Source organism: Gallinula chloropus (assembly GCF_964237585.1).
Source record: "Gallinula chloropus genome assembly, chromosome: 26".
Taxonomy (NCBI): domain Eukaryota; kingdom Metazoa; phylum Chordata; class Aves; order Gruiformes; family Rallidae; genus Gallinula; species Gallinula chloropus.
The window spans coordinates 1406786-1433762 of NC_140111.1; the positions used below are offsets into that span (position 1 = coordinate 1406786).

A 26977-nucleotide genomic window follows, 5' to 3' on the forward strand; every position below is an offset into this window, starting at 1 on the left:
GCGTTTTGGGGGGTCGGAGCCCCTCGGCCGGGGGGGAATTGGGGCAAAGTCCCCCCCGAAATGTCTCTGTTGTAACGCGGAATTGGGGGGTGCGGGGGGGGGTGGGGGGGTGGGGGCCGGGTGCCTTTACCCCCCCACCCCCGCGGCGAAGGGGCCGTGTCTCCGCAGGCCCCTCCCCCTCCGCTGCCATTGGCCGCGCGGGCGGTGACGTGCGCGGACTGCGGTTGTTCCGCGGAGCGGCCCCGCGGCTCCGGGCGCTTCGCTTTAAAGGGGCCGCGCTGGCGGCAGCCCCGGCAGCGGCCCCGCCGCACCCCACCGCGCCCCACCGCGCCCCCGAGCCGCCGCTGCCCGGCCCCGGCCCCCTCCGCGGCCGGGAATAGCACCGCGCAGTCTGCGCGCCCGCCGGCACCGGAGCGACCCGGGCGCTCCCGGGAGGTTCCCACCCGGTAAGGAGGGCTCCGGGGGTTAATCAGGCGTGAGTCTGCATCGGGGCGGCCGGTACCGAGAGGTACCGACCTGGTAGGAGGCTCCGAGGAGGGTGCACCGGGTGTCAGCACCGGGAGAAGCCGGTCTGGTGGGGCTGGCGGCGGTACCGGGAGGTGCCCGCCCGGTGCGGGTCTTCGCTGGCCGGTAGGACGCTGCGGGCAGCGGGGCGGCTGGTGCCGGTACCGGTGCGTCTCCACCCGGTTGAGCTCTCGACGGACCGGTCCGGCTGGTACCCGTACCGGGATGTACCGACCGAGCAGGATGCTTCGTGTACCGGTCGTGCGTGAGTCAGCCCCGTTGCGGGTATCGCCGGTACCGGGAGGAGCGGCCGGGCGTGAGTCTGCACCAGTCCCGGGTGTCGGGTTGAGCCGGGCCGGTACCGGAGCTGGAGCATCAGCCGCTGCCGGTCCCGACACCACCGACCGCGGGGAACTGACACCGGGCTGGTCCCGGGAGACCGAGGGGCTGCGGATGCTCAGCGGCGGCTCCGGGGAGGGGGGGTGGGGGGGGGCGGAATCAGGGATCCACGGGGAAAACCAACACCGTTAAAAAAGGGAACATCATCCATGGGGTGTTCCCATTCCCCCCACCCTGGGGGATCTGGGGTGAAGCGGGACCCGCGGGGCAGAAGGTGGGACCCTGGCAGAGGATTGGGGCTGGCTGACACCCTCCGAGCTCTTCCCTCCTCTGGTTTATTAACTCCCTCGTTTGGCTCTGCTCCGGGAGGAGTGTGTCTGGCCGGGGATGGGAGCAGGATGAGGGGGTATCCCAGGAGCGATGCGAGCCTCTCGTGACGGTGCCCCCGTGGCCCCGTCATGGGGATCACGAGAGGATCAGGTTTTGGGGCACAAGAGCTTTTGGGGCAGCTGGACCCTGTCCTCTTGCTTTGCCCTCCAAGGGGTGGGCAGACGCGTTTCCCCAAGGTCAGTAGTTGGGTTGGAGTTAAACCCCCAAGCAGCGTGTTCTACACCCCAGCCGCATCCAAATCATTTGTTTTAAGGTTAAAAACATTCAAAACAAGCAAGGGCAGAGTACAGCCGGTGATTCAGACCAGCCCGGGGGCTCTGCTTGCAATTGGGAAATGCCCCCGTGCCCTTCTGCTTTCCAAGCCCAGCAGGTCCCGGCTCCAAAACTGGGTGCTGAGCCCCATCCGGGCCGGCTCAGGGATTCACACGGGGCTCGACCCCGTGGCAGAGGGTGGGTGTGCAGCTCCTCTCCGTGCAGCTCGTCCTGTGTTGAACCCGTGACGGGACAGAGCCCACGGCGGGGCAGAGGTTCCCTGGGACACAGAGCTGATCTGGGGAGATAATCGAGGGCGTCGTGGAGTCGCGCTGGGCTCCGGCCCTTCCTCCCGGCAGAAGGATCCCCGGGATGGCTGGAAGGATTACCAGAGGGGGGGGGGAACCCAGAGATTCGGGGGATAAACTACCCCGGGGAATCATTTTCCCGCATGTTTGGATCCTCAGCCCGAATTCAGTTCGCTGCAGCCTTTCTGTTGGAGGTGGTTAAGGAGCAGATACCTGGGTTTGTTCCCTGTCTCGCCCTCCAGGCTTTGCATGATGTTGGGCAGCGCCGCCGCTTTGCTGTTAGCTCGGAGGGAGCCCCTTTTTTGCAGAAGGTGGACGGACGCGCTCCCGGGAAGCAGCAGCCGCCGGGTGAGTCATCTCTGTGCAGAAATAGCTCCTCTGGGAGCCGTGACAGGGTCCTGCAGGGATTTCAGAGCTCTGCACCCCGGATGGAGCCGGATGCTCCATCCCACGCTGCTAACGGCATCCCACAGGCTCCTGGCTGGATTGAACGGGGTAACATAGGGCTGGGAGATCAGCTCAGTGGTTTTTTTGGGGGTGTTTTTCTCACCTTTGCTCCCCTCCTGCGTGGGGCAGAGCCAGGGTTTGAGGTGGCTGCTTGTCCTGCAGCCGGAGCGCTGGGTTATCAGGAGCCGCTCTCAGCGCTGGTATCTCCCTGTTCTGTATCTTAAAGGGAAAACAGCACATGGGGGGGGATGTAATTTGCCCAACAGCCCCCGGAGGATGGTGAGAAGTCCCACCCCAGACCTTTACCCACGCTGGTTTGATTGTGACTGTTCTTTTGCATAAAGGTGATGCTCGTTGTGGTACTGGGGACAGCTGGGAGCCCAAAGCAGCTCCTGTGGGTCCGTGGCAGGGATGCTCCATCTCCTGCCAGTAGCCAAGAGCAGCAATTGTCCAAACCCACTTCCATGGCTTGTGGTTTTCCTTCAAAATCCCACCAAAAAACACAGTCCAGTGCCCTCTCCTCCCAGTACGACCCACAGAAGGGAAGCTGCTGTGTGGGGGAGGTTGCTGGGGACGCAGGGACAAGGAGCCTGGTAGTGGAACTGGTTTTGTTGTCCAGCTCTCTGGAGCAGCTGGATTTAGCCCCGCAGAGCGGAGCCGCCCCTGGGAGGTGGGAGGGCAGAGCTCGTGTGGGGCTGGGCTGAGGATGAATTAACATGGGATCGACGTGGCTGATGCTGAGTCCAGCTTGTGCTGCTCAGAGCTACAAGAAGCCAAAAGGGACCAGAGTGGCTGTTCCCCAGCTCACAGGTCAGGGTTTGTGTATGAAACATGATGGATGGATGGATGGATGGATGGATGGATGGATGGATGGAGTCCCAGGAACCTCAGCTGAAAAGCCACTAAAGGGACTCTCTGTCCAGGTCTGTGTTCTGCCAGCCATTCCTGTTCTGCAAAGCACAAAACTCTCCCCCCTGAAGAACTTTTTCAGGGCTCTCCCCATGTCCACGTCCCACTTACAGCCACCTGCAGTGGGATAACCAGCCCTCCCCGTGCTGCTGCACCAGTACCACAACGTTTCCTCCAGGCTGAGACCCAAATTATTCTCTCCCTGCTGGCAGCTCGTTACAAATAACAGCAGAAATTACAATTAGTCCTTCACTCCTTCACTCCTGATTCTTTTCTTCTAGTTCTCTTGGTTCAGAACTGAAAATCCCGGTGGTTAAAGCCACCCCCAGGGCCAGCTGTAGCATTATTGGGCTCCAAATAAATACCTGGCTGCTTCCCCAAAGAAATCAGCAGCGTGTGGCTGGAAGGCTTCACACTGAGGGGCTGTGATGAGCTGTCCACACAGGGTTTCATGTCGTGTCCCCTCTTCCTTGTGCAGTGTCACCTCCACGCTGCAGCCAGGGTTTATTTCAGCAGAGTCATGAAGCGTGTTTGTGCCTGAAATAGTTGGATGCTGGGCTTCAGACCAGCCCAATCCCACACAAATCACCTTCAGCTGAAATAACTCTTCCTGTTGGCATGCTGGTGACCAAAAAAAAACCCCACCCTGTAATCATTGAAATCCTCCTAGTGCCAGGCTAAGCCGAGCTACTGGTTACCCAGTTAAAATTTCCAGTGTCCCAGTTGGGTTATTCTTCCTGTTAACCATCTGCCCAGGTTTCCAGCCAGCTCTGGCTGTGAGGTTGTGGGGTTTTGGGGGGGGGGTTGAGGTTTGCCATCCCTCTGCTTTGCTTGCTGGGGACCACAGCAGGTCAGCAGAATTCAGGAGCCGTATCCTGGGTTCTGGCATCACTCCAGGGCAGGAGCCTGGCTCATTCTCCCTGGAGCTGCCTGGGCACCAGCTTTCATTCCAGGATAACAACTCCATTTAAAAAAAATAACCAAAAAAACCCCAAACTACTGATACTGGAAGAAAACTGGGGCAGTTTTGGCCCAGGGCTTGTGTCGCTGGGGTTTACTGCTGCTGGCTCGCTTGCACGTGTGGCACAGCCCGGGTGCTGGGGGGAATTAAGAGGGATCAGAAGCATTAAACGGGCTCTGCCCCTCGCTCTGCTCTCCAGAGACTCTTAATTCCTCCGTCCCTGGTACAAAAGGTCCCAGGCTTGGGAGATGGCTGCAGGACACAGAGCCTGGCCGTGCCGTGACAGTTGTTGCCGTGCCGGGACGTGGCAGCTGGGGAGAAGCCAAACCCTAAACCAAACTCTCCCCCCCACACCCCCCCCTCTTTCTTTGTGGTTTGCAGCCCAGCGAGCCCTGAGTGCTGCCTTCAGCATCGCGGCGCCAGCAGAGTGATGGTCTTACAATGAAAAGGTGCTGCGAGGGCGTGGGGCTGCCATGCCTGTTTAAGGTCAGTGCCATCCTCCCCCCCCCCCCCCCCCCATCCCCTCTCTGCTCAGGGAGCAGGACTTGGGTCCCCATCCTGTGGAGCCAGGAGGTGGGTGGGTGCTGCTGGAGCCAGGGTGGATTCAGCTGAGTGGGTGGGCACGGGGCAGGGGGGCTGGGGCTCACCAGCTTTGCACTGTGTCATCAAAGAGGATTGATGTTGGGTTGACGTTGGGTTTAGGGCAGGGCAGGAGGTGGCTCTGTGCCATCCCTGGCTTCTCCAGAGCGTGTGGTGCCTGCAGAGCCCAAGCCTGGGAGGAACCACACCCTGCAAAGTGTTGTCCTCTCTCTTGGCAGCAATGCGGGGGGGTCTACAGGGACACAGACCCCTGCCAGAGGTGGGACAGGAGCAGGCTGGGGAGCAAACCCCCCCATCTCCTCCCCAAGGCCCCTCCCTGCACTAAACACCCCAAGGCTGGCACTGTCCCCAGGTCCCCTGGGAGGGGTCACTGGCACAGTGACCGCCTTGCCTGTGGGGATGGGATTAGCGGTGAAAAAACGAGCCCTTTATAGGCAGGATAAACCCCTTAGGGCCAGGGAGGGGGGTAAATCAGCAGGGGATTATCCCCCCCACCAAACCCAGCCGGGTTAAGGGCCGGGTGAGGACCCAGGGGCCGGGGGCCTGTCCCCGCTGTGGTTGTGCCTGAGCTGAAGCGAAGCACCTTGACCTAAGGGGTGGGTGTTCTCCCCCCTCCTCGCAGGGCGTTGGTATGGCCAGTCCCCGGCCACCCAAATACCTCCTCGTCTTCGACTTCGACGAGACCATCATCAACGAGAACAGCGACGACTCCATCGTGCGGGCGGCGCCGGGGCAGGTGCTGCCGGAGCACATCCGGCAGACCTTCCGCGAGGGCTTCTACAACGAGTACATGCAGCGTGTCCTGGCCTACATGGGGGACCAGGGCGTCAAGATGGGGGACTTCAAGATGGTCTATGAGAACATCCCCCTGTCCCCTGGCATGCCGGAGCTCTTCCAGTTCCTCTCCAAGAACCACGAGCTCTTCGAGATCATCCTCATCTCCGACGCCAACATGTTCGGCATCGAGTCCAACCTGAGGGCAGCCGGTTTCCACTCCCTGTTCCGTAAGATCTTCAGCAACCCATCCGGCTTCGACAAGAGGGGGTACTTCACCTTGGGGCCCTACCACAGCCACAAGTGCCTTGATTGCCCGGCCAACATGTGCAAACGCAAGATCCTCACAGAGTACCTGGCAGAGAGAGCCCGGGAGGAGGCGGAATTCGAGCGGGTCTTCTACGTGGGGGATGGGGCCAATGACTTCTGCCCTTCCATGACTCTGACGTCAGCCGACGTGGCTTTCCCAAGGAAAGGCTTCCCCATGCACCGCATGGCCCAAGAGATGGAGAAGAAGCAGCCTGGAGCTTTCCAGGCCACCGTTGTCCCCTGGGAGTCGGCTGCAGAAGTTGCCCACTATCTCCAGGAGGTTCTCAAGAAGAAGTGTTGAGGATGGGAACAGACTCTCTCACTCTAAGCAGCTGGGAAAGGAGAAGCTTGGGGGAAATGGGGGGGTGACATCCTGTACCCCACGCTCCTCGGCTCTGCACGCTCAGCCCCCCACCCAGCTGCTTTCCTGCCTGTCCTCCCTGAGTTCCTCCTCCCCCCGGGTGATTAAAGCACTTTCTCCAGGTCCCCCCTGCTCCTTCCCCTGCCGTGTTGATGAACCCTTCTCTATGCAGCTCGGCCATCTCCTCCAGCGTTGCTGTTTGCCAACACTAAGAGTGATTTGGGTGGGTTGGTTGGTTTTCTGTCCCTTTCAACGTCACAAAAGACCTGCAGCCAGCTCCTGGCAGGCTGGGTGCTGCACATGCTTCCTCCTGCCTTCACCTGTCCCTCACCCACCCGGCCATGCCAGGAGCTGCAGTGCTGCTGCCTTGAACCTGACGCTCAAGGGCTCCTTTGCCTCTTTGGGAAGCCACTGGAAGTGTGATCTGGGGACTTGGTGCTGCCCGGCCTCCCCTCCGCACCCCGCTGGGGCAGGTGGCTCCTGGCTCAGCTCCTGAGCCTTGCGATGGAGTCAGCTGTCCCTTGAGACGTTATTCTCTGAAGAAACTGCGATGTGAGGGACAAAAAAACCTTTTGGAGAGGTGGGACTTCAGGAACAAACCCTTTAGTGTCCATCCCTACTCACCCAGGGCACGGTGAGTACATCCCTGGGCGGGGAGGAGGACCTGTCCTTGCCTTCCACCTCCATCCTCTGCTTCTGCTTCCAGGGTGAACCAGCCCCCACGTTCCCCAGGGCAGGCAGGTTCCTCCTCGCCCTGAGCCAGTACCAGTCGTCTCCTCGTGTCTCCCACTGACCCCCCCACTCACCCAGGGGTCCATTCCCCTCCTGCCCTGGTGCCCAACCTCTCTTGGGAGATGTGGTGCTGTAGCATTTCTGGCATCATGTCCCCAAGAGGCCAAACCCCACCCCCACCCCACCCCCCTTTGCCCCACTGCAGTATTAATTACCCCTTCTAATTGCACTCTGCATGGGGGAACCAACAGTATTCGCTGCTCTCTGGTGTTGGCTTCTCCTGGATTTATCCACAGCCTTACCAGCCCCCGAGGGCGGCTTGTGACTCCTCCAAAGCCTGGAAACCCTGACAGCAGCCCTGAGCAGTGAGGAAATAACCAAAGCAGCCCTGAGTTGTTCCTCTATTTCATCCCCCACCCCAACAAGACCCTCCCCAAAACTTTGTTCTTCCTCCTCTGGACCCTGTTCAACTGTGTGGAACTTAAAGCCATGGAATTAAAAAGAAGAGTACCATTATGTACATAGAGATATATCGCGATATATTGCAGGTACGCGGGCTGGTTGTAGCCAGAACATAAACCCAGTGTGAGACAGCGCGCCCAGTTACACCTACGTGTTGTCTCTCATCCTTGGGTTTGGGAAGGGAAGGGGGGGTGGCACTGGGGGGAGCAGCAGAGCAGGGCCAGGCTCCAAGGGATGCTTTGCAGGTTGGGGCTGACCCTATCAGCACTCCTTTGGGGCGGGATGGGGCTCTGTCTCACCCCTCCTCTGCCTTTTGAGCTCATGGGGACAGCAGGCAGGGTCCTGGGGCGGTGGTGGGTGCTGCTCTTCTCCTTGGCCCCCGTTGCCTCCCTCTGCAGTTTGGGATGCTCAGCAGGAGCATCACCAGGCTCATCCCAACGTGCTGCCCACCGTGTTTACATCAGCCCAGCACCAGTGTCCCGGTGCTGAACCTCCCCAGCACCAGCATCAGCCAGAGCTGCTGCCATTAAAAATGTAAAGACAAGGCAGAGGGGAGAGGGGATGGGCTGGAGGGGGGTGCTCTGGGCACTGGCACCCAGTCTGCCCCAACAAGGGCTGAGCTGTGGGATATCCCAGCTGTGCAAAGCCATAATTCAAAGGCGAAGCACAGCCCTGTCCGAGCAGGATGCGACCCATCCAGGTAGGTGATGCGGGGTTTGGGGGTGCAGGGAGCTGCCCACCCTTGGTGCTCAGATGGGCTCCACGTAGTTGCCGGGGAAGAAACCAGCTTCTTCACCCATGACGCCCTCGTACCAGCCGTCTGAGTACCGCCGCGTGACGAAGAGGATGGCGCCGGGCTGGAAGGAGAGCTCGTTGTCCTTCTGCTGCTCGTAGGGATAAAGGGCCACCACTGCAGGAGGAGGGAGAGAGGGGGCATGGAGCCCAGCAAGGCCACCCCAGGGGCCAGCCCACCACCACAATGATGTGACCAGACCACAGCATCACTCGCCATCCCACCCTGGCCAACGCAGGACCCTCGGTGTCAGGTTTGTGGGCAGGGGCTCAACTGAAAGCACCACGGCAGAGAGATCTGAGGGGGGTCTGGGGAGCCACTGTACCTTTCTCCAGGTAGTTCTCGGGGGCCCAGGGAGGGTCCTCTGCTGCAGGAGGTGGTGGTAGGGCCATGTCCTCAAAGTCAGGCAAAGCTGGTGGTGGCAGCACCTCCAAGTTGTCTAGGGCTGCAAAACCCCCAAGAGATCAATGGGGAAGGAAGGACCCCATGGGGGGGGCAGAGGCCAACGCAGCCCTGGAACCTCCCAGGATGAGCATCCCAGGACCACCGAGCACTTACCTGGAGGCATTAGATCCAGCGGGGGCAGGGGCAGGTCCTCTGAGGGTGGTGGGGGCATGGCCAGGTGCCCCGGCAGCGGTGGGGGTGGTGGGGCAGCAGCTGGGGGTGGTGGGGCAGCAGCTGGGGGTGGTGGGGCAGCAGCTGGGGGTGGTGGGGATGGTCCTGATAAGGAGGGGGGTGGTGGTGGTGGTGCAGGGATGCCTTCACCAGGGGCTGCTGGAGCTCCGCTCGAGCTGGAGGAGGGGGAATAGCAGCAGTGTCAGGATGGGGGGCCCAGCCTCTGCCCCCCACTGTCTGGAAACAGCCACGTGCCCAGTGCCAGGACAGGCTGCTATGTGCCGTGGTCACCATGGGCAGGAGATCTGGCAAATCCCCCCCAAACCCCAGACCTTCCATCCCAACCCAGCAGAACCTCTTCCCACCCTGGTCCCTCCCGACCCCCAGGCAGCGCCGGTACCTGATGGAGACCAGAGAGGTGGTGGAGGAGGCCGCAGAGAGCTTGTTCTCAGGAACCACGGGGGGCTGGATGGGTTCAGGGACCCGGGTGCTCCTCCTGTGGGCAGAGCAGGTGCTGACTCCCCAGCGCAGGGCCGGAAGCCCAGCGGTGACCCCACAGTGCAGCTGGTGGCTCTGTCCCCCACCCTCATCACCCACTCATCCCTGTGCCCATCCCCACGCAGCCTCACCCCAGGGTGCCTCCAGCCTGTGCCGTCGACTTGATCCCCTTCCGAGACAGGGTGCCGGTGCGGGACAGCTGGGTGCTGTGGTCCTGTTGGGCGCAGGGAGACACGGTGAGGGCAGCCAGAGATGACCAACAAACTCATTGCACCCCTGAAAGCTTCGACCTTCCGCGCCCCCCCCCCCCCCCCCCCCCCCCCCCAGCTGCAGGAAGCAGCACCCCAAGGTCTCTGCTGGGTCCCCCCACCCCCCGATGGGAGCAGCCGAGTGGAAAGACCCATCTGAGATGCGGAGGCGGCTGAGAGGCACCCGCCACCGTGGGAACCGCGGCCCCAGCACCCCAACTTCCCCTCCGGCCCCACGGCGGCTGGTGCCTGTGAGGCTGCCGAAACCACCACCCCCACCCCCCCCCAGCAAGGCGCCTTCCTGCGCAAGCGTTTTCGGTGCTGGGAAAGGCGCCGTGGGGGCGAGAGCGTTGTGGCTCAGTACAGGTCCCAGCAGCACTGTCGGCCCTTGCTGAGCATTGTGTGCCTCAGTTTCCCTTTGCTGTATCAGACTGTGTCTCCCCTCCCTGAGCTGGGACCGTGGGCCCCACATGGGCTGCAGGGCATGGACAGACCCCCTTTCTCCATCGAGGGGGGGTTTGAGCCCACCCATGCACCCATCAGTGCAATGCTGGGGACATCGAGACCAAGAGCACCCATCCAAACCCCCCTCATGCCCCTGGGACATCCTCCTTGCCCCAGGCTGACCTTTATGCCATGGCCAATGTCATCCAGGATGTTGAAGTTGAGGGGCTTCCTGTAGTAGGGCTCCAGGCTGGGGGGGTTCGGGGGGGATGTGATCTTCTGGTAGGACGGGAACTTCTTGCTGACAGTCAACAAGCCGATCTCCCGGCGAGACACCTTCTCCTTGTGCATGTCAACCCTCTGTGGAGATGACATTGTCCCCACCATCCCATCACAGGTTGTCCCCACCTCCTGCTGCCCCCTACAAGTCCCACCACCACTCCCAGCCCCATCTCCCTGCCTGGAAGGGAAAGGGGTGGGAGGGAGGTCGCAGGGGGGGGATCAGGATTGAACCTGAACCCCTTGGCCCAGCTGAAGGCACAGGGGCAGATCCTGCTCTGCTCCGTAACAGCAGGACAAGCGATGTCCTTGATGGCAAAGCTGGCCCTTCCTAAAGCAGGGATTGGGGGGACATGGCAGGGACAGGGGAGGGGGCGGTGTGAGGCTTGGCCACCCAAAAACTGTTTTCCCACTGCTTCCAGTGTGACGACATGGTTCTGTCTCCTCCCATAGTTGGAAAGGCTCCAGGCAGCTTCCAAGTACCAGGAAGAAGATGGGAGGCCACAGGACTCTGCATCAGTGTCCAGAAGCTCTGGGAGGACCAGGCCAGGCCTTAACAAGGGGACACTACGCCAGCCAAGCCAACAGTCCAAATCCCATCACTTCACTTCGGCATCTCTGAGGTTTCCTGGGCAGTGATTCCCTTCTCTGGGATTTGCAAGTGCCCAGACTGGGAGATCACCCCAGACACCAGTTTCCTAGCCCCGGGGTGGACTTCTCCCTCCACGATGTGTTGGGTGACCCCCCCCACCACCACCCACAGAGAGGCAATCTGGCATCTCCACTGCACGGTGATGCTATGGGTGGGCTGATGGGCTGTTGAAGCTGCGGGGAAGGAGGGTGTCCAGCCCTTTCAAGGTGCCCAAACCCCCTTTCCCAGAGCCCATCCCCTTCTCAGGACCCAACGCCAGCACCGGTTGGGGCACGGTCCCACCTGAGCCACGCAGTCGATATCCGCCTCCACCTTGCGCAGCTGGGCTGCCTGCAGGTCCAGCAGCCGCAGGAAGGCGCTGGCCAGGCTGCTGACCTGGTACGTCACGCTGGCCAGGGACTGGGTGCTCATCGCCATCGTCTCCTCCAGCGCCTTCCGCTTGTCGCTCGCCTGGAGGGGGAAACCCGGCTGGTGGGTCTTGCCCAGCCCGTGCAGCGCAGCCACCGCTGCCCTCCCTCTCCACGCTGGAGTCACACGGTAGCCAAGATGCTTCCTTCTGCTTTCCAAATGCATCAAACTTCCTCTGGCTGCGCCGGCAGGACACACGGACACCCGTGTTTGGCTTTCCCAGCACCGGGGACTTGCTGGGATGCCTCCCAGGGGTGCTGCTGTTTCGGAGCACAGCACCCAGCTCAGCCTCCCACCGCCCTTGGGGACAGCCAGCCGGCCGTGCCGTGCCACCAGCCGTGCCAGGGACGGTGTCTCAGTGCCCTGAACAGCTCACCATGTTTCCTGCTCAGCTCTGCTCCAGTGGGCTGCCCACCACCAGCACCCACATCGCAGGCTGGCCCCAGCCAAGACATCATCCCCCGGCACACAGGGCCTGAACAAGCCTTTTCCCTCCTGTTTCACCCCAAAAGCTCCTGTACCCCGCTCCCGTTGGGAGGGCTACCAGGTAAGGAGGAGGAGGGGGAGGGAAGCTGGCAGCAGCAGAGCTCCATGCTTGCTCTGTGTGCCCAGGCGTCTGGCTCGCCTCTGCCCTGCCAGGAGGCACCTCAGAAGCCTTGGGGACAGCCCAGGCAAGGCTGGTGGCCCTGATCCCCTCCTGCAACCCAACCCCCACCCTGAGAGCTGAACAGAAACCCTGCTGTGGAGCCAGAGGGGAAACTGAGGCACGGGAAGAAAAACATCCAAACCCCAACAACTGAGCGGCGTCAGGCAGCGCTCAGTAAGAAGCCAACAGGGATGCTCTAGCTCCTGTCTCCCAGGGCAGAGCCTTCACCCTCACCCACCAGCCACCCCTCCAGGACTGGGGCTCCCAGCTGCCTCCAGCATCACACCCAGCCCCGAAGCCAGAGCTCGTCCCCAGCCATCCCCGTCCCCCTCACCTGCAGGTAGTTGCTCTCGCAGTAATCGGCCACCCGCAGGAGGTTGCAGTGGTGGTCGCGCAGGACCTGCCGTCCCGCCGGGATGTCGCTCTGCTGCAGCTGCTCCAGCTCCGACATGGTGCAGGGCTGGGTTCCCACTTCCTCCCCGGCCACCTCGGCGCCGCGTTTTGAAGCTCGCGGTGGTGCTGACGTAGGGCCTGCGGGCGCCGCGGTGTCCCCATCCCCTCCTGGGACAGCCCGTGGCTGTGGAGCACGCCCCGGCACCTTCACATCGTCTCATCTCATCCTCCCAGCCGCTCTCACATCGTGGCCCACACAGGAGAGCTGAGGAGAGGTGGGGGCCCAGCGGGGAGGAAGCCCCAGCCCCATGGGGGGAACATGTTGGGGGGACAGGGAGAGGATGTGGGGCAACTGTGGGGAAAGATGTGAAACTGGCAGAGCAGAGTTAAGGACCAAAAGGGATCCCAAACCCCATCTCTGACACCCACAGCCACTCTCCAGGAGCCCAGAGCTGAGCTTCCAGGGAGGGCAATTCCCTTCCCTTCGCCTTGGCAAGGGATGCAGCAGATGACAGTGCAGGTCCCCCCACCCTGGAACAGCCCCGTGCCCCCACAGGGCATCACCCTGGCTGCCCAGACCCCACTCAGCTTGGTGCACAGAGCGATGTTGTCCCCGTGAAGACACCCAGCGTCCCCTCACCCAGGCCAGCGTGTCCTTCTCAGTGTTTGCTAACAACAGTTCAGAGCTCCACGGGTGAGGCTGAGTTAGAGCAGGAAATTCCCACTTCCCCGGTGCTTGGAAATCCCCCTCCACCCTCTCCTCCTCCTCCTGGTCCTCCCCCCGCAGACGCTTCCTCCAGGCCTCCCCTGCCCTGTCCTCAGCCCCGGCAACTTTGCAGGGGCCAGACAGGAGCAAACCCCAGGTCAGGGCTTGGCCCTTCCTGAGCCCACGGCCCCACCAGCACAAGGATGAGGGAAATGATGAATTTCCTCCAGCCCCAGCCCAGCTCCTCACGCCCTCCTCAGGACCAAGAGCTGCTCCCTGGCCCGATGAGGCCACACCAGCCCCCAGAGATCCCCTCACCACAGCTCCCCTCCTCTCCATCCCCTCCCAAACTCCCTGAGAGCTGCTCTCATCTCTGCCCCAGCCAGGGCAGGACCTAGATACACTGTGGACTCAAAGACACCCATGGTGGGAGCTGAGGGGCTTCCCAGTTGCCCCAGTAACCCACCCAACCCCTCCTCCCCCATCCTCACCCTCCCCACAGCCCCACCACTGATTACCCCGGGGCTTTGAGGTTAATACCCAACACCTGACCAGCTTATGCTCCTGAGTCCATTATCAGCTTAAGGACCAAAGACATCTGCTCCCCGCTGCCCTCCCAGAGAGCTGGTGGCATCTTCAAGCCTGGAGCAAGAGAACCAGGGCTCAGTCAACAGCATCTCCTCTCAGATGGATCTCTGAAGGTCTCTGCTGCTGAGAGGGGCAGCCCCTTGTCCCTGAGGTAAGTGGCTTTGCTCCCTCAGGTAAAGAGCATCATGGGGGCCACACGGTTTGGGACCCCTCCATGGGTGGGTGGCTTTTGGCTCCTTGTGCTCTGCCAGGAGCATCATCTGGGGCTGGGTGTGTGTTGAGGGCATCCATGGGGAGAGGAGCACTGGGCACAGGCACCAGGAGAGCAGCTCTGGAAGCCCAGCTGAGGCCAGGGAGCGCATCTTGACACCTCCCAAAGCAAGACCAAGGCACGTTCCAGCTTAGTCACCTATTTAAAAGCTTCCAGCCAGGTTTTCAACCCCACGTTTAAATGGGAACAGATCTCAGCAGCGCAGACCTGGGGATCTCACATAACCCTTGGAGAGGCTTTTTTGGCTCTTCCAACCTGCGTGGCCCCAAAATCCTTCTGTCCCAGCAGCTGAGTTCAGAGCAAAGGGGCCTCCATCCATTTTGGGGCTCACAAGAAATGTAAATCTGGGGACAAGAAGGGCTTTGAAAGGTGCCTCCTTTCCGGTTTGTAGCATCAGCCCATCTCTCACCATGGGGGTAGCTCAGGCATTAACAGTGTTTGCATTCTTAGGGCCAAAGCAATGGTCCTAATTTGCTTTAGGAGAATCACAAGGTTGGAAAAGACCTTTAAGATCATCGAGTCCAGCTGTTCCTGTCCTCTGCTAAGCTGTATCTCTAAGTACCTCATCTCCCCAGCTGTAACTAATAACAACCCGTTTCCCTGGGGTTACAGGGCAAAATGGCTCAGGACATGACAGAGAAGGAGCTGCTGAAGATGGAGCTGGATCAGCTGAAGAAGGAGGTGAAGAATGAGAGGCAAATGGTGAGTTTTTCACCCCAAAGGCAAAGGGACTGTTCTGTGGGGTAATTTCCTGACCTGGCCATGTTGCAAAGGGGGGAAAAAACCCCAAACTCTTGAGATTAAACCTCAGATGAAGGCTGAAGTGTGTGCAACCACACTTCTCCCCTCAAGCCTGCCAGAGCCTGGGAGCGGCAGCCCCACGTGTAGTGAGGTGCCCATAGCACCCCAGGGATGCTCTCGGGAACACCCCATGCTGGGTGGGATATTCATGGCCACAGTTCCCCTCTCCTGGCTGCAGGAACGGGTTCGTAGGCAGCTGATGAGTGGGAAAGCAGCTCTGCAGTGAGGGTTCATTCCCATAACCCAGGCTGAGCATCTCCTTCCTTGGCAGGTCTCCAAGACCGGCAAAGAGATCAAGGAGTACATCGAGTCCATGGCGGGCGAAGACCCGCTGCTGAAAGGAGTCCCTGAGGACAAGAACCCCTTTAAGGAGAAGGGGGGCTGTATAATAAGCTGACCCCCCACTGCTGTCACCGCTGGGCACGGGGATATCCCCGTGTGCAAGCCAAGACTGTCAGAAAGCTGCTTTCCCTGTAGTCTGACCTCAGCGCTGGGGAGTCCAGAACCAAAGCGTAGTGCAGCTAAAGGATGGCAAAAGGAAAAAAAAAAGGAAAAAAAGAAAAAAAGAAGAAAAAGAATTGCCCCACTGCCACAGGAGATGAGGCTCAGCAGCCAGCACAGCGTGTGATTCTGTGCTCAGAGCTGATTTACATCTGGCTTCCTGCAAGCAAAACTTCTCCATTCTCAGCAGCCTGCAGCAAACTGGGCTGTAATGAACCAGCAGAGCTGTGGCTGGACTGATGCTTCTCCATGCAGCACAACCCCAAAGCCGAGCTATGGAAGAGCCTCCCAGCAGGACCCTGCTCAAGCCAGTTCCTCTCGGTGCCTCGGTTTCCCCATCTGACACAGGAGGGCGATACCCACCCCACCGCTCTGAGGCTTCCAGGGGTCTGAACCTTTGTTCTCCTTATTCCTACACCTCGCCCCAGCTGCTCTCCAGTCCTACACAGCTCACACCCATCATGTACCTTGAGTTGAGAGCCAGGGGATGGCCAGGGGTGAGCTTCACCCAACACAGGGCAGGGCATGGGAAGGAGCGAGCCCCCAGGCAGTGGGTTTAACCCTCACTCTGCCTGTCGGTCTCCCTTCCTCCCTTTGGATCCCCCCTGGCAGCTGTGGGAAAGCAAGTCAGGTTGGGTCGGGTCCTACCTGTGCCCATGGCAGCTCTGAGTGCTTCCCTGTCCGCTCCCTTCTGCTGCTGCAGGAAGGCACAGAAGAGCAGCCGGGCTCTGTGCAGGCAGAGGGGCTGTAAAGTCTCATCCCACCATGTCCCATCGGTGATGGGGATGACTTGAAGCAGGTAGTGTGGGGGGCAGCAGGTCCTTAGAGCAAGACAGGACTCTCCAAGCCCTAAGCTCGCAATGCCAGGCTGTGATCCTCCTGCTCCATAGCTTTTCTTTCCAGGACAAATTTCATCCCCTGCTGATCACCTGGGGCACGGCCAGCTTCTGAGTTCAGTAGGGTGACTGCAGTTTGGTTTTTTTGGGGTTTAGTTTGTTCTTACTCATTTTTAACCCCCATGACGAATACGTATTGTTTCAGGGAAATCTCTCCCAACCCCCCCAGATATCAACCCCACACAGAAGCAGCAGCTCTTCTCAGTTCTCAGAGTCCCTCTGTGTCCTGGTTTGGTCAGGATGGAGTTAACTTCATTTGTAGCAGCGGATGGGATGCTGTGTTTGAGAGTTAGAATGAAAGCAGTGCTGATAACACCCTGATGGGTTTAGTTGCTGTCAGAGAGTCAAGGACTTTCTCAGTTCTTCATATTTCTCTATTCATGAGAAAGGAGGGGCGAGGCCAGGACAGGTGACCCAGACTGGCCAAAGGGGGTGTTCCATGCCAATCACGTCCTGCCCGGTATAAAGGGGGCTGATGGGAGGAGGAGAGGTCGGCTCCAGGATGTGTGGTTTTTGGGGGACAGTCGGGTTCCGGGACGGCTCTGGGTGGCACGGCCTGAGCTGTGGGTTCGGTGAGACACTGCATTGTGTATCAACAGTTTCATCTATCTTTTGCTCTAAAGTCCTGTCAGCATTGTTGTATTTCATCTTTCTGCTATTCTAGTAAACTATCCTTATCCCAACCCACGGGCCTTTGGTTTCTTGGTTTGGGGGTTGTTGTTTGCCCCTTCCTTTTCCCTTCCCTCCCCCCCCCTTCTCCCCCTCCTCTTTTCCTTTAAAGAGCAGGCAGCTGGGTGGATCTCTGCTCTCAGCCGGGGTAAAACCACGACACTGCTCTGTCTCTGCCGCAGCACCTCCCATCCTGCTGCTGCTTCATGCTCGCCCACCTCCACCGCAGCAGCAGCCCTTGAGCGGATGGCAAATTGCTCCCCTGAGGCTCCAAAACCCTCTGCTCGCGGATTTAGACACAGCGAAGACAACGGCTGCAAACTCCGGTCTAGAGCCGACCTCTTCCACCCCATGGGACGGGGCGTTGGGAAGAGGCGATGGGGTCGGGCCCATCCCCGCGCTGGGGGCTGCGGCTGGGGCTGCGGGAGCACACGGACACAGGCCTGGCAGTTGCTCAAATGCTTTCGCATGCAGGGAAAGCGGGGTTTGACCCGCTCCCAGAGGGGGTTCCCTGCCTGGGGGTGGGCCGCTGCTTGGCCTGCGGCCCTGCCCAGCACCAGTGGCAGAGGCAGGGGCTGCCCCTCAGCCCCAGAGCCGCCCCAAGGTGGGGGTTCCCCGGCAGAGAGCACAGGGAAAGGCTTTTCCCCGGGCAGGGGGTGTCCCCACCGCTCCCCGTAGCCTGAAGAGCCCGACCCAGAGGCGGTTCTGCTCCCCTCGCAGACGCTCAATAAACCCGCCAGCTCGGCCGCGGCCTCTGTGTTTACTGGGGCTGGGGGGGGCGGGGAGCGCGGCTCCGCCGGGCCCAGCTCCCGGGCACCGCGCTGCCCCTAATCCGGGGCGGTAACCGGATGGGCCCGGAGGGGATGGAGCGGTTAATCGCCGTTAAACGGCTGGAAAACGACGTCAGCGGCACTAAGCTGCTGCCGGCGGGATCCGGCCCCTCCCCTCAGACCGCCCTGAGGCAGCGCCGCTGCACTGGCGCGCGGTGGGGGGCGGGGCGGGGCGCGCTCTCAGCCAATGGCTGCGCGGGAAAGCGAGAGTGTCAGCCCGCGCGCCCAATCAGCGCCGGGAATGGGGAGGCGTGCCCGCCCGCCGCCCTCTGTCCCGCACGCGCAGTGAAGAGGCGACGCCCCCGCACAAAATGGAGCCCGCCGGGCGCCCAGGGCGAGGCGGGGAACTGACAACGAGCTCCCGTCCCGCGTCCCCGCACACACACAACTCCCCCCCCCGCACCGGAGAGATTCGCTGCCGCCTCCCGCCGCGTTACCGGCGACGGCGGAGCCCAAAAATGAACACGAGGTCCCACCGAGATTTGAACTCGGATCGCTGGATTCAAAGTCCAGAGTGCTAACCATTACACCATGGGACCGCTGCGTGCTCTGCGCGCCGCCGCGCCCTCAGACTGCCCCGCGGCCGCCCGCGGCTGAAACCAGCCCCCCCCCCCGGCCCCGGCCCGGCCAGGCCGCCCCCTGAGCGGGGTCCCGCTTCCCTCCCTCCCCACCCCGGGACCCGCCCCCGTGCGTCCGTCCATCCCGGGGTGGCTCCGCTCCACTCCCCCCGCGGGAGGACGGGAAAGGGCGGCGGGGGGAGATGCGGGAGAAGCGTCCCGCGTCCATCCCCCGGTGTGTCCGTCCCCCGCTTCCCCCTCCCCGGGCGGCTCCAGGGCGACCGGTCCGGTCTCTCTCGGTGCCCTTGAGCCGCCCCGGAGGGTGCGGAGGCTGCAGAGCGTGTGGGAGCAGCACCCGTGCTGCAGCCCGGGCTACACGTGCCTGCCGGGCGGGGGTGCAGAGGGTCCCCCCCAACTCCCGCGCAAGCCAATGTTGTTAATTATTCCCACCAAGCACGTTAAATCACGGTACCGGCCCCCGCCGGGAGCTGCCGGTACCCGGGACGAGGCCACAGCATCCTCCGGCAGGTCCCCGAGCCTCGCTGCTGCCACTCGCTCCTTGTCCCAGCCCTCAACACCCGTTTCCCCCTTTAAATTCCCAATATTTCCCTTATTCCCTCCTTTATTTATACTTTTCCTTATTCTTTTATATTTTATTCTCATTCCCCCACTTCTATTTTTCCCTTTACATTTTTACTTATTCCCCCCTTTTTTCCTACTTCCTCCCTTTATTCCTCTATTTTTTTCCTCTATTTATTTCCCCTCCATTTTTCCTGTTTTTTTCCTGTATTCCTCTATTTTTCCCTCTATTTCCCCTTTATTCCTCTATTTTTTCCTCTATTTCCGCCTTTATTCTTCTATTTTTTCCTCTATTTCCCCTCCATTTTTCCTCTATTTTTTCCTCTATTTCCCCTTTAGTCATCTATTTTCCTTTATTCGTATTTCCCCCTTTATTCCTCTATTTTTTTATTTCCCCTGTATTCCTCTATTTTTCCTCTATTTCCACTTTATTCCTCTATTTTTTCCTCTATTCCCCCTCCATTTTTCCTATTTTTTCCTTTCTTCCTCTATTTTTTCCACTATTTCCCCTTTCTTCCTCTATTTTTTCCTCTATTTCCCTTTCTTCCTCTATTTTTTCTCTATTTCCCCTTTCTTCCTCTATTTTTTTCTCTATTTCCCCTTTCTTCTATTTTTTCCTCTATTTCCCCTTTCTTCCTCTATTTTCTATTTCCTCTTTCTTCCTCTATTTTTTCTATTTCCCCTTTCTTCCTCTATTTTTTTCCTCTATTTCCGCCTTTATTCCTCTATTTTTCCTCTATTTCCCCTTTCTTCCTGTTTTTTTCCTATTTCCCCTTTCTTCCTCTATTTTTCCTCTATTTCCCCTTTTTCCTCTTTTTTATTTCCTTTCTTCCTCTTTTTTCCTCTATTTCCCCCTTTATTCCTCTATTTTTTCCTCTATTTCCCCCTTTATTCCTCTATTTTTTCCTCTATTTCCCCCTTTTCCCTCTATTTTTTCCTCTATTTTTTCCTCTGTTCCCCCCTTTTTTCCCTCTATTTTTTTCCTCTATTTCTCCCTCCATTTTCTCCCCTTTTACCCCCCCCCTTTATTTGTTTATTCCCCCTTCTGTCTCTTTTTTCCCCTGTTATTCCCCCCATAGACACACAAACACTCTGTTATTTTTTTAACATTTGTTTGGTTTTTTGTTTTTTTTTCCTCTTTATTTTCAGAAACGGAACAGTTGGAGTCACGTGGGTTGTGGCCAAAAAATAATTAAAAATTAAAAAAAAAAAAAGAAAGAAAAAAACCCCCAAACCCCCCAACCAACCTCAGTGGAAGAGAAATGGAGCCCCCAGGTCCCTCCCCACCCCACATCCAAGCCACCGAGGGACAAGGGACGAACATGGATTAGAGGAGGCAAGGAGGAGGGGGGAACATTTTGGCTGGAAAGAGGAAAAATAAAATCGTTACAGGACAGTACAGTTCATCTTTTTATTGATTTATTTTTCTGCAACAGCCTGAAATTGTACTGGGGGGAGAAGCAGCACCCTTGGGTGCACCATCCTGTGGATGAGGAGGTGCTGGGTGTTCCTGGTGTTGAGGTGCAAGGTGATGTAGCCCCCCCCCCCCCCCCCCCCCCAAATTCAGCTCCAGCACCTCGTGCTGCCACCATCCTGCCCGCTCCCCCCCTCCCCAAAACCATAAGAAAGAACCCACCAACTGGGATTTCCCCCAGCAACAGCTAACGGGGTTCAGCCCATTAGGCTGGGGAAGTGAGGAGGATGGAGGGGGTTCTGCTGATGGAAGAAGTAAATATCCAAGCTCAAAAGGAGAAAAAATAATTAAAATAAAATGGAAGATTGAGCATCAAAAAAAATGAAAATGGAAGATTGAGCATCAAAAAAAATTAAAATAATAAAAATAGTCACAACCAACCATTTCTGCCTGCTGAGGTCTGGAGCTTTAGCAACTAACACCCACTTTCAAGTGAAAAGAAAGCCCATAAATTCTATTTTTAAAGAACATTTTTTTTCTTTGGAAAAAGAGAGTCACTTTTTAATTAATTTTCTGCTTTTTCTTTCTTTTTTTTTTCCCCCTAAAACTACAGCCTGTGGAGTCGCCACTACCTAGGTTTCCATCTATTGTCACTAAGAGGTAGATAAACAAAACTGAATTGGTTATATATAAGGTCGTGCCCACCCCCCCTCTGCCCCCCAGTTTGATGTGAGGTGAAGCTGGGGGACCCTACGGGCACCGGCCCCGCTCGGGGGGGGTCTCAGAAAAACCTGGGGCCTCACGGGGAATTCTGCCTCCTCTGGAGCCACCCCCACATCCTTCTGGTGCAGGATGGGAGGGAGGGGGCAGGGGGATGGAGGGGCTGGGTGGGGGTGGCATGGGTTAGGGTGACTTTCCTCCTGAAGTCCAGGAACTCGATCCTGAGATGAATCCAGATGTGTTTCTAATGAACCAACACAATTAACAGCTGGGTAATGAGCGCTGCCACTGATTATGGCCACCTTAAGGATGACTTGCTGCCCCGATCCCAGTCAATCCCATTCTCAATGGGGAATGGGAGCACCCACCAAGCCCAGCACCATTCCCTGCCTCCCCTCCCTGCCACGGGCAGCTCTGCTGGGGCCGTGCTCTGGGGCAGCCCCTTTCCTCTCCAGAACGTGGGCAAACTCCCCCCTGCCAGACTTAAGTGTTGCTTTGCAGAGACCATTTCCCAAACTGGTCCAAAAGCAAATTAAAATCATGAAAATGGCTTCAGTTCTGTCGTCCATCCCGACTCCTGGGGCTTCAATCCTTAATTACAATTATTCTTCAAGCAAAAATACTTTCCACAGTTCATATTCCACCTCTCTGCTGCACTGGCAGGGATGGGGTGCTGCCCTGGTCCAGCAGACAGCATCTCACCACGGCAGGACATCCTGCCCTGGTTCAGCAGACAGCATCTCACCATGGCAGGACATCCTGCCCTGGTCCAGCTGAGCATCCCACCACGGTAGGACATCCTGCCCTGGTCCAGCTGAGCATCCCACCACGGTAGAACATCCTGCCCTGGTCCAGCTGAGCATCCCACCATGGCAGGACAACCTGCCCTGGTCCAGTGAACATCCCACCATGGTGGAACATCCCACTGTGGTCCAGCTGAGCATCCCACCACTCTCTGCTGCTGCTCAGAGAGGCATTAATCTTCAACAACCCCCCTCAGTAATTCTGTATTGTACAGTAAAGCAGCAGGGATCCAACACACACCCAAGTCAGCCCAGGGCTGACTCTTCAGGGGTCTGCCTGGGCCACTGTCCCATCCCACCACCCTCCCAGCATCCTCAGGAGCCTTCATCAGCTCTCCCTAACTGCAGGGTGGAAAGTCAGGATGCCAAAACTGCCTCCCCACCAGCCAGGAGGGTCTCTGCTGAGCTCAGGGGTGCCAGAGACCATGGGGGATGGGGGCGTTGGGGGGGCAATGAGGGACCCCCACCTGTCCCTGGGGCTCCCTGCCAGCTCTGAGGTAGTTTGCACATGTACATTTCCAGCTTGCAGCACCTGCATGGTCTCAACCCCCCCCCAAAAACCAGGCCTGAAGAGCCTCTGGCTGTTTGGCTCCACTCTGGATCTCACCCACCATCACAAGTGAGTTAGAGAAAGAAACCTGTAAAAAAGCACCACCAAAACTAAGAGGAAAAGCTGATCCGACTGCAGGGAGACACATCCCTGCTCCCCACACCCTGCCAGAGGGGAGCTCCTGGAGAGCATCCCCAACTAATCCTAACCCTGAACAGCTACTGCCAAGCACCTGCTCGGATGCCACATCCATCCCGTGGCCACCCACCTCAGACAAAGGGACTGAAGCCTCAAACATCACCCAGTTCCCGCTGCTCCCACCTCCCGAAGCAAATCCAGAGCCAAATCCTTCACCCTCCAGTCAGGCACAGCACCACCCAGGAGCCAGAGCAGTATGAGGATGCTTCAATAGCCCAGGAGAAAAACTCCTTTCACAGGATCACACCCATTTCACCCCAACAAAAGAAAAAGTTACAATGGGAAAAAAAAATAAAAGAAATTAAAAACAACCAGGAAAAAAAAAAACCCAAATTCAACTCAGAAAATCCACCCCACACCCCCCCCCAAAAAAAAACCCCAAACCACCTCGGGTATTAAATTCTCCAAACACCAAGAAAGTCCCTTAAAAAGATATGGGAAAGCCTATGTGGTGTGGGCCAGCGGGGCCAGGGAGGGAAGCCCTACATCAATAAACCAAGATTAAATTGAATTAACGTCTGTGTTCCTGATCTTGAGCCTAGAAAACCCTCCCAGTAGCTGGAGTGAGGAATTAGAAGCCTTTTTCCCTGACTCATTAACTACCTGACTCATTTTTCCTTCTTTTTTTTTTTTTAATAATTTTAAACAAGCTAAAAAATCAAAGCAAACCCAACCCCAATGCCCAGGAAACACAGACTGGAGCTCAGAGGCAGCTTCATTTCAGTATTTACAATGGATTCTCCTCTGTAACACCCCCCCCCTCAGCAGCCAGGTCTGGCTGTGGGGAAGGAGCCCGGTCCCAGCACTGCTGCTGAGCCCACAGATGCTCCCAGCAGCTGAGGAAGTGGTCAGAGCGTGGAAGAGAAGAAAGGTTAACTAGGATTTGGGGGATTTATCTTTTTTTTCCATGTCCTTTTTCTCTCTCTTTCTCCAGCAAAGACTCTGAGAGCTTTAAAAGGAGGTGAACCCCCCCCAACCCAAGTCTCTCCTTAGCGCAGCGGCGGCTCATTCCGGTTGATGGGTAATGACACTGAGAAGCACCAAGTGCTTTCAAGACATCAATCTGCTCATCCCCACACCAGCCCTGGGAGGTAGGAGACCAGTACCACCCCCTCCTGGGAGGAGGGGGGAAACTGAGGCACGGAGAAGTGCTTGGCTCGCTTTCCTTTCCCCCCCAGGGGCACAAGCTCTGCCTGCTCACTGTCTGCCTGCAACAGCTCCCCAGCACGACCCAGCGAGCTGAAACCCATTTTAGCCCATTCCCCCCACCCTGCCCAGAGGTTCCCTACATCACCCCCCCTCACCCCAGCTTTAACAAACCCCACATCCTGCCTCAACCCCCCAGACAAGGATGCTTCCAACCTGCTACACATCCCCAGATGGGGTAGGGCTGGGGCTGCTCCTTGCTTATTAGTGGGGGGAGGGTGGAGGGAGGGAAAGAAATGGTAGAATAAACCAGAAAGAATTTAAAATAACCCCAAATTATTCCTGCTGGGATAAAAACAGGGCAGGGGAGCTGGTGGTGCTGTGCTGCTCACCTCTCCGGGCTGAGGTTTCCTCTTATTCTAGTGCAAAGAGGACCCAGGGGGAGTTAAGAGGAGGCTGGGGACCCTCCCTGCTTGCTTTTGGGGTTCACTAGGGCTTTGTTTTTGTTGTTTCTTCCCTGTTTTTCCTTTCCAGGCCTGACCCAGGGCTCGCTCCCATCTCCTGCCACCCATCCCGGCTTCGCTCTTCCTCGCTCAAGCTTGAACTCCAGAGAAACACAGGAGCTGCTCAGAGGCGTCATCCTTACTGCAAATCACTTTATATAAATAATTTCCTTTGGGAAAACAAAGAAATTCTCCCCCAAACCCCCCAAAAATAGAAGCACCAATCACTCCTCCATCACAGCAGCAGGACTGGTGAGGATGGAGGGGGCGGGGGGGGAAGAAGCATCAAAGGTTTCCCTGAATCATCAGATTTTAAACCAAGATCTCACTGCAACAACCAGATCAACAGGACTGGGGGTGCTTAGGGTGGGATGTTGGGGGTGAGGGGGGGGTGGTGGTGGTGTTTTGTTTTTTTGTTGGCTTTTCTTTTTTTTTTTTCTCTTTTCTCTTTTTTTTTTCTTCTTTATCCCTCAGTGATACAGTTTGAACCAGTTATCCCAAAAAAAAAAAAAAAAAAAAACCGCTTGCTGTTGGAAAAGACAATTATAATCACCGATGTCTGAATACACTGCTCTGTGCAAGGCTGGAAAACAAACCCCAGGTTAAAAAAAAAAAAGGAAAAAAAAGAAAAAAAGGGAAAAAAAAAAGAAAAAAGTAGAGAGCCAGAGATTTCAAGTAATAAGAAACCGTTTTTCCCCCTCAGAGAAATGCCAGTTGTCCTTAAAAAAAAATAGAATTAAGGAAAAAAAAAATTGAAAACCCCATCCCACAGCCCAGGCAGGAGAGCTGCTGGCCCAAATTCTGCTCCTTTGGCCCCAAATTGATGGGGAAAAAAAGTCAGTGCTTCCTTATTGCCAGTGATGTTGGATCCCTCCCTTCTCACCCACAGCAATTAGATTTTGGGGGGTGGGGAGAAGCAGGGGGAGGTGGGATGGGGACGGCAGCACCTGCTGCTCCCATATTCATCTTTTAGCCCAAGGATCTCTTTAACCATCGTTAAAATACAGGTCTTTTTTTTTTCCTGCAGGTAGTGTGAAAACCAGTGAGATGGGACTTTAAACCCCCCCAAAAAACCTTCTAGGGAGGGCAGAGACATTCACACCCCTCACTCCTCAGGGCTGAATTTATCCTCTCCCTCCTCGATGTGCGTTTACACAGAGAAAAAGAATCCCAGCAAACAGAATTGGCTCCCATTCATTTCTCTCCTTCTCCCTTTTTTCTTTTCTTTTTTTTCCCTTTTTTTCCTTTTTTTTTTTCCTTTTTTTTTTTTCTTCTTGAATCACTTTTCCTCGTTAAAACGGAGGCAAATCTCTGTAAAACATTTACCAGCATCATAGTGGAGAAGATGGTTTGACGCTGCCTCCGTGGCAAGGCAGGAGGCTGATCTGCTCAGGTTCTGGGATATATATATATATATACACATATATAAAAAATAATATATATATTTATATATATATGGCTTCCAAGTGTTTAAAAAAATTCAATTGCCTGAGCTGGTGTGGTTTAAATCCCAGCAACCCCCCCTGTACCCCACTTTGCATAGTCAGTGCTGCCGCGGAGCCCAGCCTCGTGTTCCCCCCAGGAGAGGAGGATTTGGGGATCTCAGAAAGTTCTTTTGCAGAAGCTGAATGTTTGGATGGAGTGGGATTGAGAAAAGCCTTTGGGGTTTGGGTCAGGGGTTTTAAAAATTAATTTAAAAAAAAGCAAGAAAGGAGGATTTTTTTTTTTCCCAATTGAGAAAGTTGCTGGGCTCCAACTGGTCCAAGGTCTTGAATCGTGACACCCAACAGCACTTGTGCCATGATGAAATTCATTAAGGGGCAGAAAACACCCCCGAAAAAATAGGAAAACCAAAAAGCTGCTGCCATCTTTTCCACTATGTCTGAAATCCCTGTCGTTCTCCATAGAGAGCTCATAACACTTGGTTACCTGCACATAACTCCTGGCTCATAAGAAATTATGAAACTTAACTTCTCTTTTCATTAAAAAAATAAAATATTCAAGACTATCAGCTTTTATATAAAATATCAGCAAGCCCCCCCCCAAAAGAAAAATTAAAACAAAAAATCAATTGCTGAGGTAACTTCATACCTTGAGGTAGCTTTTTTTTTTCCTTTTCTCATCTTTTTTGCTTTTTTCTCCTTTTTTTTTTTGTCTTTTTCTCTTTTTTTCCTCTCTCTCTGCTCAAACACACAGCGATACCTGGCTTCCCCCCCACATCTCCCTGTTGTTGCAATGGTTTATAAAGGACAATAACTGCTGCCGTGTCCCCTTAATCCATCAACCACTCGTTTTCCTGATGCCGCCAAGGAGTTGAACTTCAAGCTGGGTTTGGCTTTAGAGGATGCTCCCAGGAAAATCCATGCTCTGGAAGGGGGTTGGGGAAGGGGAGAGGACAACACCTAGTCTCCACTTTGGAAAATTCAACAGGGCAAAGCATCAGTGCCAGGGTTTGTTCCCAATTCCCTCCTTTTAAACCCCAAATCGGGGATGCTCCTGGGTCTCCTCCTGCATGGTGGGTGCAGGATCCAGCATCATCCCTCTCTTTTCTCTAAATTAATCCCAATTTTTTTTTTTTTGCTTTTTCACCCTCCCCATCCTAAAAGAAATAAAAAGAAGCCCCCATAACTCAGTGTAAATCTGTGTTTCAGCTGGACTTTGCAGCAGAAAAACGCAGTGTGGGGGCTCACCCCGGGGGCTGCCCCATCCCCAGCGTAGAGACAAGACCTTCCCCTGCCTGGAAGAGGTGATGGCAGCAGTTACTGTCCCTTCCAAATACTCAATATTAAAAAACAAATCCTTAAAATCTCTCTAAAATATAAAAAATCCACGTAAGAGTGACGGGAATCAGTAACCATATTACATTCCTTTGACGTATATATTTGGCATCGTCTCATGAGAACAGTCTCACCACAGAAAGG

At 56.7% G+C, this 26977-nt stretch overlaps 3 protein-coding genes across 3 annotated transcripts; 2 read left to right on the forward strand and 1 right to left on the reverse strand.

Annotated features, from left to right (window-relative positions):
- Positions 1–279: 279 nt before the first annotated feature.
- Positions 280–7412, forward strand: PHOSPHO1 (phosphoethanolamine/phosphocholine phosphatase 1). Its single transcript, XM_084275635.1, has 4 exons — positions 280–446; positions 2036–2141; positions 4492–4596; positions 5333–7412. Exons 3-4 carry the CDS (start codon positions 4552–4554, stop codon positions 6092–6094), a joined length of 807 nt encoding a protein of 268 aa, XP_084131761.1. The 5' UTR covers positions 280–446; positions 2036–2141; positions 4492–4551; the 3' UTR covers positions 6095–7412.
- A 204-nt stretch (positions 7413–7616) lies between these two features.
- Positions 7617–12382, reverse strand: ABI3 (ABI family member 3; the record flags this gene model as incomplete). The annotated part of the gene is made up of 9 exons (XM_084275356.1): positions 7617–8258; positions 8467–8586; positions 8700–8932; positions 9157–9252; positions 9386–9468; positions 10130–10306; positions 11160–11401; positions 11714–11825; positions 12266–12382. 9 exons carry the CDS (start codon positions 12380–12382, stop codon positions 8098–8100), a joined length of 1341 nt encoding a protein of 446 aa, XP_084131482.1. The 3' UTR covers positions 7617–8097.
- Positions 12383–13703: 1321 nt separating this feature from the next.
- Positions 13704–15514, forward strand: GNGT2 (G protein subunit gamma transducin 2). The gene is made up of 3 exons (XM_084275636.1): positions 13704–13769; positions 14502–14591; positions 14962–15514. Exons 2-3 carry the CDS (start codon positions 14508–14510, stop codon positions 15085–15087), a joined length of 210 nt encoding a protein of 69 aa, XP_084131762.1. The 5' UTR covers positions 13704–13769; positions 14502–14507; the 3' UTR covers positions 15088–15514.
- Positions 15515–26977: the final 11463 nt, after the last annotated feature.